This window comes from Rhinolophus ferrumequinum, chromosome 4 (genome assembly GCF_004115265.2).
Source record: "Rhinolophus ferrumequinum isolate MPI-CBG mRhiFer1 chromosome 4, mRhiFer1_v1.p, whole genome shotgun sequence".
NCBI classification, from domain to species: domain Eukaryota; kingdom Metazoa; phylum Chordata; class Mammalia; order Chiroptera; family Rhinolophidae; genus Rhinolophus; species Rhinolophus ferrumequinum.
Window position 1 is genome coordinate 28,037,327 of NC_046287.1, and position 15,899 is coordinate 28,053,225.

The 15,899-nt window shown below is 34.2% G+C and overlaps 1 protein-coding gene across 11 annotated transcripts in view; it reads right to left on the reverse strand.

Moving 5' to 3' along the window:
- MYCBP2 (MYC binding protein 2) overlaps positions 1-15,899 on the reverse strand; it is a 248,084-nt gene that overhangs the window by 134,741 nt on the left and 97,444 nt on the right. For all 11 annotated transcript variants that reach the window (XM_033105219.1, XM_033105215.1, XM_033105218.1 and 8 more), the window contains 6 exons: positions 15,039-15,243; positions 14,206-14,359; positions 7,310-7,482; positions 6,108-6,233; positions 5,891-6,018; positions 1,229-1,320 (listed from right to left, as the gene is read on the reverse strand). In XM_033105219.1, the coding sequence (XP_032961110.1) occupies positions 1,229-1,320; positions 5,891-6,018; positions 6,108-6,233; positions 7,310-7,482; positions 14,206-14,359; positions 15,039-15,243 (878 nt within the window). The remainder of the gene's footprint in view (positions 1-1,228; positions 1,321-5,890; positions 6,019-6,107; positions 6,234-7,309; positions 7,483-14,205; positions 14,360-15,038; positions 15,244-15,899) is intronic.

The following is a 15,899-nucleotide window of genomic DNA, read 5'->3' on the forward strand; positions in this document are numbered from 1 at the left end:
TGAAAATGGCAAAGTGTCCAGTTAGGTTAAAGCATTAAACAGACATACAAAGAGTACTAGGTAGAAAGTTAAAAAAAAATGCTGAGAAAGATTTTGGAAGTCCTTTAATGCTAGCCTTAGGATTCTGGGCTTTGTTAGTAGGCAAATGAAGAAAATCTAGATGATTCTCTACACATGAAACCATACATTATATTTCTGACTCATAATCATATGCTCAAAAATAAATGCTACATGACAATGGCATCTTAAGGCTTTGTTAAAAATTAGTCAATCAACTTTCCTGAAACTTCTCTAATCTTCATTTGTATATAACATAAAAAAATTACTAAAAAAAGTATCTCCTGATATTGGTTAATACCTAAAGTGAAGAAATAGTCAATATTTTCTTTAGGTTTACTATTTCATTCTCAAAAGTAGTTATCTGTTAAAAGTAAACTTAATACCTTACTACCGTTTTCGAAAAAAAATATATTTTCACTAATGAAAAGCTTATGCATACCACACAAGGTTTTCTTAACGTAGTTCTCATTGAAAAGTACAGTGTACTATTATTATTATTAAGCTCAATTTCTTTTTCTCATCATCATATTTCCTGATTCAAATCACTAACTTGTCATAACACAGTCATAACTAGTCATAACTCATAAGAATTATGAGTTAATTCTTAGGATTATACAGAGAGAACTGATAAAATCTGTCTCTTCTTACTTAATGCACCTTCATAAATAAACATCCTAATTCCGATAACCTCCTAAGAGGTTTCAGTAAAGCTGGCCACTTCCCCAAGTGTGTTATCATGAAGCATATGCCAAAGGCATGGTGTTACAGTATACATGTGATCTGAATTATGGCCACAATGACTATGTGACAGTATATATACATAATGCTACAGGTAGTAAATGATTGAATCACATCCCTAAAACACAAGCATATTAGGTGTTTTCTAAGTGATGCATGAAAATAAAGTAGTGCAAAATATATGTATACAGTATTTCCCACTTATCTTCATTGTAGAAATAGCCAATTTATCTTGTGGAATACAAATATGAAAGATATTAGTTTTAATGCAGCATTGTTGAAAGCAACACATTACATATATAATTTAATTTATCAAGTGTCTGATCATGGCAGATTTAAAACTTCCTTTTTAAGTTATATTTATTGATTTATAATGAATTTTTCACATTAAGTATACAGAAATTACACTGAATAAGGAAGAAATCTTTACCTAGCAGCACAGTCATAAGCCAACACATCAGTCTCTGCAAGTAGATCTCCATCAGTTTCATGATCTCCTCCATCAGGACCCAATTCAAACAGCTGGGGAAAGGAGAAAAACAGATTGTGCCCAACTGTTCAGTTATTAAAGTCTACTGAATAATGTGTTCATGATTTAGTGTGTATCCTTATAAGTAAAAAAAAAAAAAATAAGAGCACCTGCTTTTTTAATGTTAAGTAAAATATACAAACATATTTAAATCAAGAAACATGTCATATACAATGTCTTATGGTCTATATTAATGTCAGTTTTCCTTCCTTATATATTCATCTGTTTATATCAAGTGCTCCAAATAGCTTTGTACCAAACGTCAACATCGGAAGAAGGTGAGAGAACTCAACCAAAGCGTTTATCTAAATGAGGTAGAATCTTGCTTCAACACTTACTAGTTGTGAGATCCTAGGGCTCCCTGTTTCCATAAAAAGGAGATGGATACTAACAGTGTCTATTTCATAGTAATTGTGAGAATTAAATGAAATATTACTTGTGAAACACTTGAAAAATACCCAGCAAAAATAAAACCTACAAAAATGTTACCTATGGAGACAAAGAGGAATAATAGAAGATAAGGATACTTTAAAAAAAAAAAAACGTAACAATAAATAGTTCAAAATAGCATGGGAGTGAACACACAATGTAATGTATATAGATGATGTATTACAGAATTGTACACCTGAAATCTATGTAACTTTACTAACAATTGTCACCCAAATAAACTGTAATTAAAAAAAAAATAGTGTGGCATGGGAAAAGGAGAGATGAAGAGTGTGGGGAAAAAAAGGAGACAGTCTGGGTAAAGAAAAAGAGAAGATAACAAATAAAAAAAGGTTATAAAACTAAGTGAAAATAAAGGAAAAATTAGGAGGATGAGGTCTTTTTTAAAAAATGGATTAATACATATAAAAAGAAACCCATATTTCTCTAGAGAATTATAGCAGGTGAACTATAAAAAAAAAGGCAGATAAAATACTAAAAAGGAAGAGAAGGGGGCATCAAATGTTATTGTACTATTATTGTGCTATATGTCTCAATTTTTGAGATACACATGTTAATGATTTGAAATCCATCACCAGCTCAGAACTTATTCTCCAGTCACTGGATTCCCCGAACAGCTCAATCTCACTAGCTTTAAAGTGACTCATCTTCCCCTCCTCCTGCCTGCCCTGTTTTGACTAATATTAGGCACTATCACTCACCTAGTCATTCAGATAAAAGATCTGGAAAAACCGCTTTTTCCATCTCTCTCTGCCATCACTATATCCTATTGCTGGAACCAAAGCTTATCAATTCATCCATATTCACTGTTGCTAGCTGGAATAGTTCAGTAACAACTAATCAGTCTTCCTGTCTCCATCCTCCCCTTGCTCTAACCTAAATTCCACAAAGTTGAAAGTCTTTTGCTTTTAATGTTTTAAAATGAGTATGTGATGAGAATACTTTCTTAAGCTGAAGTTATTCAGTAGTTTCTCATTTCCCTTTTTGCAGCATGATATAAAGGTCCTTAATGATTTGCCCCTAAGCTGGCTCCCCTGGTTATGTTCAACAAATAATTTTGAACATAATTGTATGCCAAGCACAGTTCTAAGAACTGAGCATGCAGGGTTGAATGATGCAAAAAAAAAAAAAAAAAAAAAGGCTAATAGGAGTAAGTTTGCGGTAAGGGAGAGGACTTAGAGTTTAAATAGGCTCACCAGTGAGTTAAGACCTGAAAATGATGAGGAAGTGAACCTTCGGAACAAAGCAGGTACTGAAATGAATTGTAGTCAAGGCAAAGTGCAAAGGTCCTGAGGTTTGACTACGCCTGGCATGTTTGAGGAGCAAGAACAGGACAAAGTGGCTGAGTTCAAGTGAAGCAACTTGTACAACACAAGGGCAGAGTGGTGATGGCAGTTCTGATGGTGTTCTTTACAAAAGCTCTTGCAAAGCCTTTGGCTTTTATTCTAATATATGAAGACACTGTAGGAATCTGAACAGAGGAGTGGCATACTCTGGTGTTTATTTTAGAATTACTCTGCTGTACTGAGAATAGATTGATGGGACAAAGTATAGAAGCAGGATACAAACTGGGAATCTACTGTAATAATCCAGGTGAGAATGGCAGTGATTAGGACCAACTTGACACTAGCGGCAATTTTTAGAAGTGGTTAGATACTGGATTTGTTTTCAAAGTGCAGCCAACAATATTTGCTGCTAAAGTGTTTGTTGGGTGTGAAAGAAAGAGAAAAGTCAAGGATGACTCCAAGATTTGGGGCCTGAGCAATTGGAAGAATGAAGTTAAGTCTATTCCAAGTCATTTACCTGGGCTGTGGAAGAACAGGAGAACAGCAGTTTTAGAGAGATCATTAGAAACCTACTTTTGAATGTGCTGTATCTAAAGGGTTTATTAGCTATCCAAGTGGAGATGCAGAGTAGATAATTGTATATGTGACTTTGAAGGTCTCTAAGTTTGAGAGTGACCAAAAAAAAAAAGCTCAATTGGATAAAATCCTGTTGAATGGTTAAGAATGATGAGGGCTGAGACTTGGCCACTGGCTAGCAATAAAGAAGTCATTGATATCCTTGACAAGAGCCGTTTCAGTGGAATGTTGGGACAAAAACCTGAGTAAAGTAGGTTCAAGAAGGAACGGGAAGAGAGAGAATGGAGACAGAAAGTATAGAAAGTTATGACAATGCACAGAGACCAGCGAGGTGACTAGTCTAAGACAAGTAGCTTTGCCTAGGGTAGTGATGAAAGAGTCCCTTTAGGTAGAAGAAAATGATAAAGGAGGACCTGTCAACAAAGACAGCTAGGTCTCTGGCTTATGTAACAAGCATATTGTGGGCGGTACTATTCAAAGGAGGAATCACTGGAAGACAGCCAGGTCCTGGGGTAAGAGCATGAACTCAGTTGTGATATAAAGACTGACAACTGGTATGTCTTTAAAACATTTACACAGAAATGGGTCAAAGAAAAAGTCTGAGCTGGAGATATAAATTTAGGCATAATGGAACGCTGAAACTTTGGACTTAAAAGAGAATGCCTAGGAGAAAATACAGAGCGAAGAAAGAGGCCTAGAGCTCAGCCTAGAAGAATTCCAACACTGAGTGGCCAGGGCGGAAGAAAACAAACCTACAAAGGAAAGAGAGAAACAACCAGAAATATGAAAACAAAACAAAACAAAAAATAAAGAAGAGGCTTACTACTAGAAATAAAATGCATACCTTAATGAATTGAAGAAAGAAAAACAAAGACACCTGTTGAACAACTAAATACAATGATAAAATCCCTTCAAGGGAATGAGAAGAGTAAAGCAGAATTTGAGACTTAGAAAAGAAAAACAGGGCCAATATGAGAACAACATCTAAGGAAGGCCTTTATAATTCTCTATCACAACTACTGGAGATAAGGCCCATTATGATGTTCAATATTAGAAAACAAAAACCTCTCAGGGCCAGGAACAAAATTACTCTCCTGACGAGCTTAGATATTGCCAACCAGAACTGCACAAATCACTGAGTTTGCTTCTCTATCTTGACTTTGAATCAAGACATCCTAAAATAACCATTTCAGAGCAAGTGCTCTGAAGTGAGCAAAAACTAAAATTACTATTTTTCTTAACTACAACATATATACATTACAGGTGCCCTTTATTATTCCATCCCTATATAACTCCAGGGACTTTAATTTCTCTATATAACTCCAGGGACTTTAATTTTTTACTTTCTTCATTTCTATATTCTCTGAACTTTTGTAGCACATGTAATCTAATTATAACCAGAAATAAGCAAATATTTTTTACGTCTGTCAGTCTGGTTGAGCCTCTGAGTAGTGTCCTCAGAAACCATAACTGTAAGAGAGTTTCAACATACTAATGTAATTTTTAGATATTATTGAAAGAACTAAGAAAATACTTCCTGAACAGAGAGCACTTAGTTGAGGATATTTTATGAAGCCTGCTATTAAAATTAAGGCACCAACTATAGTTTTCCGCTTTACTTTAAGAGCAAAATCAGATAATTTGAGGAGGAAAACATTCAAGCTATTAGTAAATTTTCAATGGATAAACATAACCTTCACTGAGAATAATTGTTGGCCCTTGCTGAGATGACTCGGTACAGTAAACTTATGACTTTTGATTATTTTCAGCTTGTCTATCAAATGGCATCCATCCCCTACATTCTATCTCTCACTTCATCCCTGGTCCCCACTCCTCGGACGATCATGTCTGTTTGCACAGTATTTGGTATTTAAAATGCTAAAATCTTTAAAAGCCACATTAAAATGTCCCTCCGTCAAAACAGTGTGTCTCCTACATTTTTAGGCTACAAGCAACTAGACACATAAAAAGATACTGCTGTTCCTAGGCCACAAGGAGTTCAGCACAAAGGACTGAGATCAACTGAAAAAGTCTTTCTCAGTCAAAAATTATTGAAAAATCATTTTCTATTCATTTGCGCCCTTCTTACCTAACTTTCGATTTTTCAGTGAGTTAGTGACAGTATTATTGCATTTGTTAGATTTTAGCAATGTTTCCTCATCCTTTTTGAAAGCAAGCATTATATAAAATAATAAACTAAGTCAAAACCAACATTTTCAAACAAAAAGGGCAACAGTGTCACAGAGCTGCTTACCTTAATTTTAGCAGTATATTCTCCTCTACCTCCAAACAGACCAAGACCACCAAGTAAAATGTCAGTGTCAGCACTGAAACGTATTGCTTCCACTGAATGAGCAGAGTAACCCCAGCCCCCTCCATGACCTTTAAAACAAAAAAGGTAATTTATGTTTTAAAATATTCATATTCATTTCAGTAAGAAGACAGTATTTCCTAAATATAAGCATACATACTTTCAAACCTGTTCACCACACTATAATCTTCTTTGGAATAAACCTTCATGACTGCTTGAGTCTCTTCCTCTGTACTTGCAACACCCATTTTTAAATCCTGCATAGTTGCCAAGGTATCAAGACAACCTAAAAACAAACAAACAAGAACGCAATTCCTTGACATTAAAATTGCCCAATATTGATGATATGGGATGCTGTAGGGATAAATTAAAGAGTGTCCTCAACACAAATGTATTCTGAGCTCGAAACGTTTCATGGACAAATACAACCATAAACACTTTCCTCTGTCTGGGTATTTATCATATTAAACACTTTCCTCTTTCTGGGTATTTATCTGGGTATTTATTATATTTAAACATATACTATATGACAATATTTTTCACAAAACTGTATCTCTGAAGAGTTGGAATCACTTAATCTTTGAGTCCCTACAATTTTCTTCCTTTTATAGTTTGATTCTTAAAGTACTATTTGAGGAAGACGCAATAGCCTAAGACAACCTTAATCAACGCTAGTTTTGGATGTTTACAATGGTTACCAGACAAAATTTGTGAAAAAAGAAGCACTAATTATAGTTATGATCTAGTAATTATGCTTAGGAATATGATTTCATAATTAGAAATTCTACATAAACATAATTGAATCTTTTTAAAGATAAATTTTAAAAGCAATAAAATAAGTAGTTATGTGAATTAGTATAAAATTTCCAGCAACATATATACTGAAAAAATGCCATATATCAAATTAATTAAATAGAAGTAAAGTTGATATGCTGTGGAAAACTTTGTCATGTAAAAAGAGAGAGAATTAATATGTATAAAATTCATACAATATTTCACAGAATTTATTTTAAAATGACATACATAAATTAAATGTATAATCATACATTTGAATATTCAATTTACATCTCTAAACTTTATATAGTCAAGTTAAGCAAAAATGTGATTTTTTTTTTTAAAGATCTACTTATTAGGAAAATTATATCCAGGGCATATATGAATCTTTCAGTGTTGGTTTAAGTCTGATGTATTATTTTCTGTAGGATAAATCTCTTAGAGAGTTTAACTTATTTAGCACCTAGCATATTATTGTTTAACAAATATGACAGAATAATATATGGATCTAAATAGTCCTAAGAGAATACTTAGCACACATTAATGAAAATTAGCTAGAAGTATGTAATCATCAAATAACAACACTACCTAGAATGTGCAAAGCTGCATGAGATCGGGTGGTGAGAGCCCTTGATCCTGTCGGTAATGCAAGTTCAGGACTTAGAATGCTGCATCTGGACTGCATGTCTGTTGCAGAAGGAAGTCTGGCGTCAGCAACTACTGCATTGTAACACCACAGTTCTCTAGTGTTTGGTCGAAACCTTTCAAGGAAGAGAGTAATTATAGCATCTGAACATACAGTTTCATTAAAAAGAATTTCTAAAGTATAATTGATGATCCAAAGAGAATACAGCCAGCTTAAACAGGACAAAATGTAGCGCATTATTTTCCATGTCTGAACTAAACATGTAAATAATTTATGTCAGTTATAAGTATAATAATTTAAACAAAATAGTAATATAGATCATAATACATTTAACAATCTTGTGTATACATAGAGATATGAAGATTGTGTATAATGAAAACTCCATTTATAAAGTTTAAAGACAAAGGACAGGTCCAAAGAAAATATGTGAAACATACATATGAATCAAAACAACAATATCCGCAATGTATAAGAGCTCTTACAAGCCAGTAAAAGAAAATCAATCCAATACTGAAAGTGGGCAAAAGACACAGAATGCTGATCTTAGCAAGGAAGCACAAATAGAATGTATACAGACGTTCAGCCTGACAAATAAACAGTAAAGCTTCAATAAAACTATAAGGAATCCACAATGCCCTCCTGCCACAATCTCATTCCTTTTATCTCTTTCATAAGATTCTCGAAAAGCTGTCTCCACTTCTTTACCTTTTTTATTCTTTGAAATTTTTTTGGAAAAGATACATTAAAGAATATTAAGTACACACAAAAGAATAGTTAACAAAATACTTTCAAAACAAGGTATGGAAAATAAAGACACAATATGCACTAGTAAAAAGAACGTTACCATTATCTTTTAAGTATCCTCTGTCTCTCTCCCTACTCAATTCTTTTCCTTTTTTTTTTTTCAAAAGTCACAATTATCTTGAATTTTAAAAGTTATTACTCTCTGGCTTTTTTTTTATGATTTTTCATGTTTGTAACAAAATAGTATATTACTTAAGTTTCATGTTTTTAATTGTATGTGAACAGGATACACACTTTATGTATTCTTCCATGCCTTGCTTTCTTCAAACAACAGAATATTCTTAAAATGCATTTATACTGTGGCATATGGCTGGAAGTTCATTCATTCTCATTTGCAGAGTATTAGCTCATGTGAATTTATCACAACTATTTGTCCATTCTTTTATTGATAGAAAAAAATATGAAAACCACTCAATTTTCCATTTTAAAAATGCTGCTGTAGATGATTTTATACAAAGCTCCTAACTCATAAGTATATGGCAAGGAAGAGAAAGTCCTCATTTTCACAGCCACTATGTCTATAGAAAACATTGGTCCAACTGAAAATTGATTCATGTAAGATGTAGAAAGGATGACCTTCTCAATCAATGGAGTCTGATGATCCTAATTCACTAAATACAAAAGCATTTATATCTAGCAGTCCCATTTCTGGGTTTATACCCAAAACAACCGAAAGCAGAATCTCAAAGATATATTTGCACACCCACGTTCATAGCAGTATTGCTCACAATAGCCAAGAGGTGGAAGCAACCCAAGCATCCATGGAAGGATGAATGGATGAACAAAATGTAGTAGAAACATACAATGGAATATTATTCAGCCTTCAAAAGGAAGCAATTCCTGTCACAGGCTACAATGGGGATGAACCTTGAGGATATTACACTGAGTGAAATAAGCTAGTCACAAAAAGACAAATACTGTACTATTCCACTTATATGAGTGGAATAGAGCACCGTGCTCTAACCAACTGAGCTAACCGGTCACCCCCTGAATAAATTATTTTAAAGTAGCTGCTATAATTAGCATTAATATTATTGTATTATTGCTTTTGAGAAGTTTTATTAATCTGTTGTTCTTTTGTAGGTGATCATTGTTTTCTCTCTGGTTACTTTTAAGATTTTTCTCTTGGTCTTTAGTGTTCTATAATTTTACTACAATCTTATCTTGATTATAGATAATGAAAACATGTAATTTCTAATATCTGTGGCTTCAAATCTCTTTTTGAGTATGGAAAATTCTTAGGCATTATCTCTTCAAATATTGCTTCTTCTCTTTTTTCTCTAATCTCCAATATTTCCTTCTTAGATGTCTACTAGATCTTCTCATCATATTCTTTAAATATCTTAACTTTCATATTTTTTTATACTGTTATCTTTCTGTGCATTCTGAGTAATTTCTTTACACGTGTTTTTCCACCTGCTCAAATCTCCCGATCTACCCATGCATTTGTTTAAAAAATTATCCTTCATTTATGAGAGTTGTCCTTGGTTGTTTTTAAAATATGTCTCATCATTTTGAGTCTCATTTTGAGTCTTGTTTGCTTAATTTGGAGATTCCTTCTTTTATTTGTTAAATCTTTCATACATAGTTAATTGACATTCTGTTTCTGACAGTTACAAGATCTGAAATTCATCTTGTTGCCTGTTCTTTGTTGAATTTCACTGACAGTGATATTCCTTATGTGTTTAGCAATCTTAGACTTTGAGCTTTTCTTTCATTTAATCTTAACTGACTAAAAATCTGTGGGTCTAAATGACAGGAATTTTCTCTAAAGATTATTTACACTTGCCTTCTGCTGGAGATAAAGGGGTATTACCTATCTGATCCCATTTTAGCATCATTCTGAGGGCAGAAGCTTAATCTGAGTCCCAAGATCAGTTTCCATCTCCTCACCTTGCAGCTGGCACAGTGCTTGCTTTCCGAATTGCAGTGCTAATATCAGCATTTGCCCTCAGCAAAATCCTGTGCTGATAGTGCTGACTACTAAGTGCTCAAGGGTCACCTCAGGGAGCCTGAGACTCTTACTTTCACACTGCTCTTCTTTGAGGTGGGGGTGGGGAACAGGGGCAGAATTATATCAGTGATATCTTGGTTGAGTACCAAGCAATGTATAAAATATAAACTTAAACACAACATAAACAGCATAGAGTCCTTCAGAGTGTTCAGTTCACCTTTCCAGAAGTGGTAATCCCCATTCACTCTTCAAACCCGCACCAATCTAGTTTGTAAATGTAACAGTTTAATGACATTGTTCTTCTCAAAGGTGCAAATGACTTCTAAGTATCCAAATACAACGGATTTTTTTTTGTCGCCTATGTAGTCAAGCCCTCAACAGTGTTCACCACCACTGAGCACCTTCTCTTCTCCACCCACTCCTGTCCTTGCTTCTTGTCAGCACACCCTCCTGGCTTTTTCTCATACTTCATCTGTCTGCTCCTGCTAGTCTCCTAACTAGTTCTTCCTCTCCCATCTAACCTCTAAATTTTGGAAGGTCTCTGGGCTTGGTCCAGGAGTCTCATCTCAACCTAAATTCTCTTCCTAGGTGATCTCATTTCAACACCATAGCTTTAGACACACCTAGAAACTAAAAATTGCCAACTGTATATCCCTGTTGTTGCAAATAGCACTGTTTTATCTTCTATTATGGCAGAATAGTAGTCCATTGTGTATGTGTACAACATCATCTTTATCCAACCATCTATCGAAGGACACTGGTTGTTTCCATGTCTTGGCCACCATAAATAAAGCTGCAATGAACATCGGAACACATATATCTTTACGGATAAATACTTTCAGATTTTTTTGATAAATACCGAGAGGGATTGCTGGGTCATATGGTAACTCTAATCTTAATTTTTTGACGAACCTCCACACTGCCTTCCATAGCAGCTGCACCAATCTGGATTCCCACCAACAGTGTGTGAGGTCTGACAATTAAGTTCGCGAACTTGTTGCAACAATGTGGCTAACCTTTTTTGATATCATAGGCATTATTCATTATAAATTTGTATCAACTGGACAAACAGTTAACCAAGTTTACTATTTGGAAATGCTGAAAAGGCTGCACGAAAGTTAGACGACCTGAACTTTTCACCAACAATTCATGGCTCTTGCATCTCAACAATGCAGCAGCCCACAGGGCACTGTCTGTTAGGGAGTTTTTAGCCAGTAAACAAATAACTGTATTGGAACATGCTCCCTACTCACCTGATCTGGCCCCCAATGACTTCTTTCTTTACCCGAAGATAAAGGAAATATTGAAAGGAAGACATTTTGATGACAATCAGGACATCAAGAATACTACAAAGACAGCTCTGATGACCATTCCAGAAAAAGAGTTCCAAATTGCTTTGAATGGTGGACTAGGCACTGGTGTCGGTGCTTAGCTTCCCAAGGGGAGTACTTCGAAAGTGGCCATAGTGATATTTAGCAATGAGGTGTGTTGCTTGAGTTCACGAACTTAATTGACCTCGTATATCAAACTTTATGATTCTGTCTTTTGACTCAGCAATTGCACTACTTGAAATCTATCTTACAGAAATACGCTCACATGGATACTAAACTGTGTGTATATATGTCTGTGTGCGCTGTAGCATCGAAGATAATACCAAAACATTAAACAATCTAAAATGTTCATCAATAGGTAAATAGTTAAGTATATCTTGGTAGATCCAGACTCCAGAATTCTATACAGTTTTTTAAGTACCAGCCTGGAAAGATTTACAAATTATTGTTTAGTAAAAAATCTAACTTTTAAAATAAATATATTCTTATTTATATATATATATATATAAAAAACTAAACCACACGCTTTTTAAAAGGGATCAAACAATATAAAGCAAATTGGACCCTTGTGACCCACAGATTAATAGGAGTTGATACGGGAAAGAAAAGGATTTGAACAAGGAGCACACATTGTTTTCCTGCATTTTTGCTTTGGTTTTTTAAAAATAACAACACATATTCCATGTGTTATTTGTATAAATTTGTATACAATTTATTTGTATAAATTGTGAAGTGGGAAATAAAATTGCTGTTCTTAACATTTATCTACGCTTTCTAGATGCTAAGTTTCTAATTATTCAGGAGAAGTCAGCTGTTAAGAATACAAAAGGAAGCAGACTCAGGATGGAAGGAAAGTCAAAGTCAGCTAACCCTGAATGTGCAATGTCTACTGTAGCTGTAAAATACACACTCCCTCCTGAAAAACACAAAGGACACAAAGCAGCCAGGAGTCAGGATAATGAAATGAAACTCTGATCCTGATTAAAGAAAAACACCTTCCAGCCGTTTCACTGAAACACAAGAGAAGACTGTCCTTCATCTTTTAATCTGTTTTGGAACAAGAGAGTAAATGATCAGGACCTGGCAAGGCATTTGAGATCATGTGTCCTATTGTTACCACCGTATGTGAAAAGGCAAGATTCAACTAACTGGATACCACTTCTGAATTCTGTCAAGATCCCAGGGAAATGGTTCCAGTTATACTGTTAGAATCGTCGTTTCTATAGAGAACGCGTTGCTAATTGAGTGAATGTACATACCCAGAAACAAATTCCATACTGCCAATTTTTATTTTGTTAATGCAAATTTACTTCATTTAAAAATAAAACACGTAAGAATTACAGAAAATAAAACATCAATTTAAACATAGGTCTAAATCAGAGCTTACTCTTTGGTAACTAAGTCTCTTCTATATTGACTTCTAATCAGTAAATAATTGAGGACAATTCTATCTCTATAGCATTCACCTCTCTATCCCCGCCATTCAATCCCATTGTGACCACTCTAATCTTGGTTCTGACTACTACCTATGTCTTCATAAGAACTGCTATAAGACGACTCACCTGCAGTCTCCTGTTGTCTACTGTATGCTGTATAAGGCTGACAGGGAGGCCAGAAAGCACTCCTTAACTCAATTATGGCCTCCAGGACGTCTAACAAAATGCCCAAATAAGACAGTATGCTGGCCAGCAGCTTGGGAAGCACTACAGTTCCTTCACTCTGAATGCAGGCCTCAGGGTTGATAGAAAACAGGCCCCTTAAGACTTGGCTGGCTGACGGAAATGAAAGCAGGCATAGGCAGAAGGAAAACAGAGAAAAGTATTTTCCCTCTTCTCACCTATACCACACATCAATCAACCTTTCAACTTATCTGCATGCCTGACTACTAGGCAGGCCAAATAAACAATGCAAGAAGGGAAAAAACTAAGTCCTATGATGAGTCCCTCTGGTAATGGAGGGGTATACCCCCTTTTATTATTCAACATTAGAAATTCTGAGAATAATTAACTCTTTTCTTTACTCATTTTGTATATAAAGCACCATAATAAATTTTAAACAAATATAATTTCTTGAGTCTCCTGTGTACCTGTATCCATCTCTACATTTTTATAATTTCTGAAGTTTTACTAAACCTGCACATTTCTCTACCAATATGAGAATTTTGTTATATATATTCCTGAAGGGCTCATTTATCTTATTTATTCTGTATTGTCTTTTGTATACTTTCTTCTACATAGCTGGTAAAAATTAGATATTTATGGCAACAAGAAATAGAATAACTTCTTTATAATACAGATAAGATTGCTGATAGACTAAAAATAATTAACAACAGAATTCCTGAAAGTGAAACTGCTAAATATAATGGCGGCAGCCAACACTTCTGATAGCACCTACTGTGTGCCTGGGCTCTAAGCTCCCCAATCCTCACAGCGATCTATGAGGTAATACTGTTATTATTTTATACATGAGCAAAGTGAGGCACACAGAGTTAAAGTAACTTCTCCAAGGGTATGCTGAAAGCTAATTGTGGAGGTGGGATAAACCTTGGTAGTCTGGTTCAGCACATATCCTCTTAACCACTACATTATACTGTAAGAGGCCCTGTGAATGACTATGAGAGAAGTGTAGTTAACAGTTAAACAGGAGAGTTCTCATTTGTAAAGTCTGCCCATACGTAAATTCTGTAAGTACCACAAGGCCATAATTTGATCAAAATGTATTTACTTATTTTATAAACAGGGAAGCTTACCTCCAAATGACATCATACACAGGATCAAGACACACACCAAATCCTTGCAGATCCTCTTGTTCAGAGTCGTTGAAAGTTTTACAACTCCCATCCACTTTATTTATCAAAAGACATTTAAATGGAGGAGGTTCTGATATAGAAGCAGGTACCAAGCCTTGAGGAAAAATATTTACATATCTTAATGATACATTACCTTTTTATATTCCCCCAACTTATAAGGTAAATACTACTTATAAGGCCAAGTATTATTATTATCTCCATTTTAAAGATGAAGAAACTGAGACTTAAAGAGGTTAAGTAATTAAAAATCTTTAAGTAGCAGAATTAGGACTAAAACCTCAAGCTGTCTAAATCCACAACACATGCTATTAATTTCTATGCTGTACGCTATTAATTTCTATGCTATACCACTGTATTACATAATTAAGGATATCATGGATACAGGTATCGATTGATACTATGGTATTATTGAAACTTAAAAGTTTGATTTATGTAACCTTCCACAAAAATCAATTTCTATCATTTATTAACAAGAACCAATATAGAAAAATTCCTCCTTTCAATTAAGTTTTACCCTACTACAATTTAGCTCATATTTCCATCCCTCTCTAGCTTATAAATAAACACTTTGGTTTCTAGATCTCCCAATTATTCCTTTCTTCCAGCACACAGAATATAAAGAGAGACAATTAGAAGCTTCTTTGAAATTTCTTCAAACAGAAAGAAAACAAAAAGCTACAAGACTGTATCTCCTAATAGGGAAAGATGAACCATTTACTATCAATTGAGACAAGGATTTTTGGAGGGGACATCTTGTTTGTTTTGGGTATTACCTATTATGTGTTTACTGGCAAAAATTTCTGATGTAGCAAGCACATGAGAATTAATAAGTGCTTCATCAATTCGTAAGAAAGTCTGGTCCCCACTTGCACCTATCCAGGTAGCTTTTCTTCCATATTTTGATCCAATGTTAGGCATGGGAGCTGGTTTTGCATTCCAATATGGCACATCCAGAATTGGTCTACCCAGCTGTCCTTTCTAAAAGATTAAATAAACCATATTAGCAATATTACTGGATAAACAATCTATAATTTTTTATAAAGTTACAAAGACAGTAGACAAAAATAGCTCTGGTTAGACATTATTCTTCATCAGTTGTTAGTTTTCTAATAAATTAAATTCATGTGAAATTTGTACCAAACATTTTGAAGAAATAAAATTACTTTTAGTATTCCCAGGAATTCTTCCCCTAATAAACCACAAAGTACATTATTAAAAAAATAATAACAAAGTTGAAATATATTTCCATGTAAGAAATCTCCCTGAAATACTGTGAATGCCTTCATCTATAATACATTTAAATGAAAAGTATAACAAATACACAAATGTTAAAAAATTAGCATTATAATTGTTCATTTGAAAAGTCACTTTGACATTTCAAGTTGACAGTACAATAGGAAGTTACTACTGAATTCACACAGTCTGAAAATATTTGGGTAAAAGGCCAAAATAATAAATGCAGCAACTGTGAACACAATTAGAAAATTATGTATTTTTCACATGATCATGTATTAGTAAGTTATTCCATTTATGTTGCAAGATAAACAGCAGAGTCAATAGTAAGGTGTGATGTCTTAAGCAGATAACTGTTAACTCAAAAAGTATGGATGTCTATAGACACCTACTAAGACTTT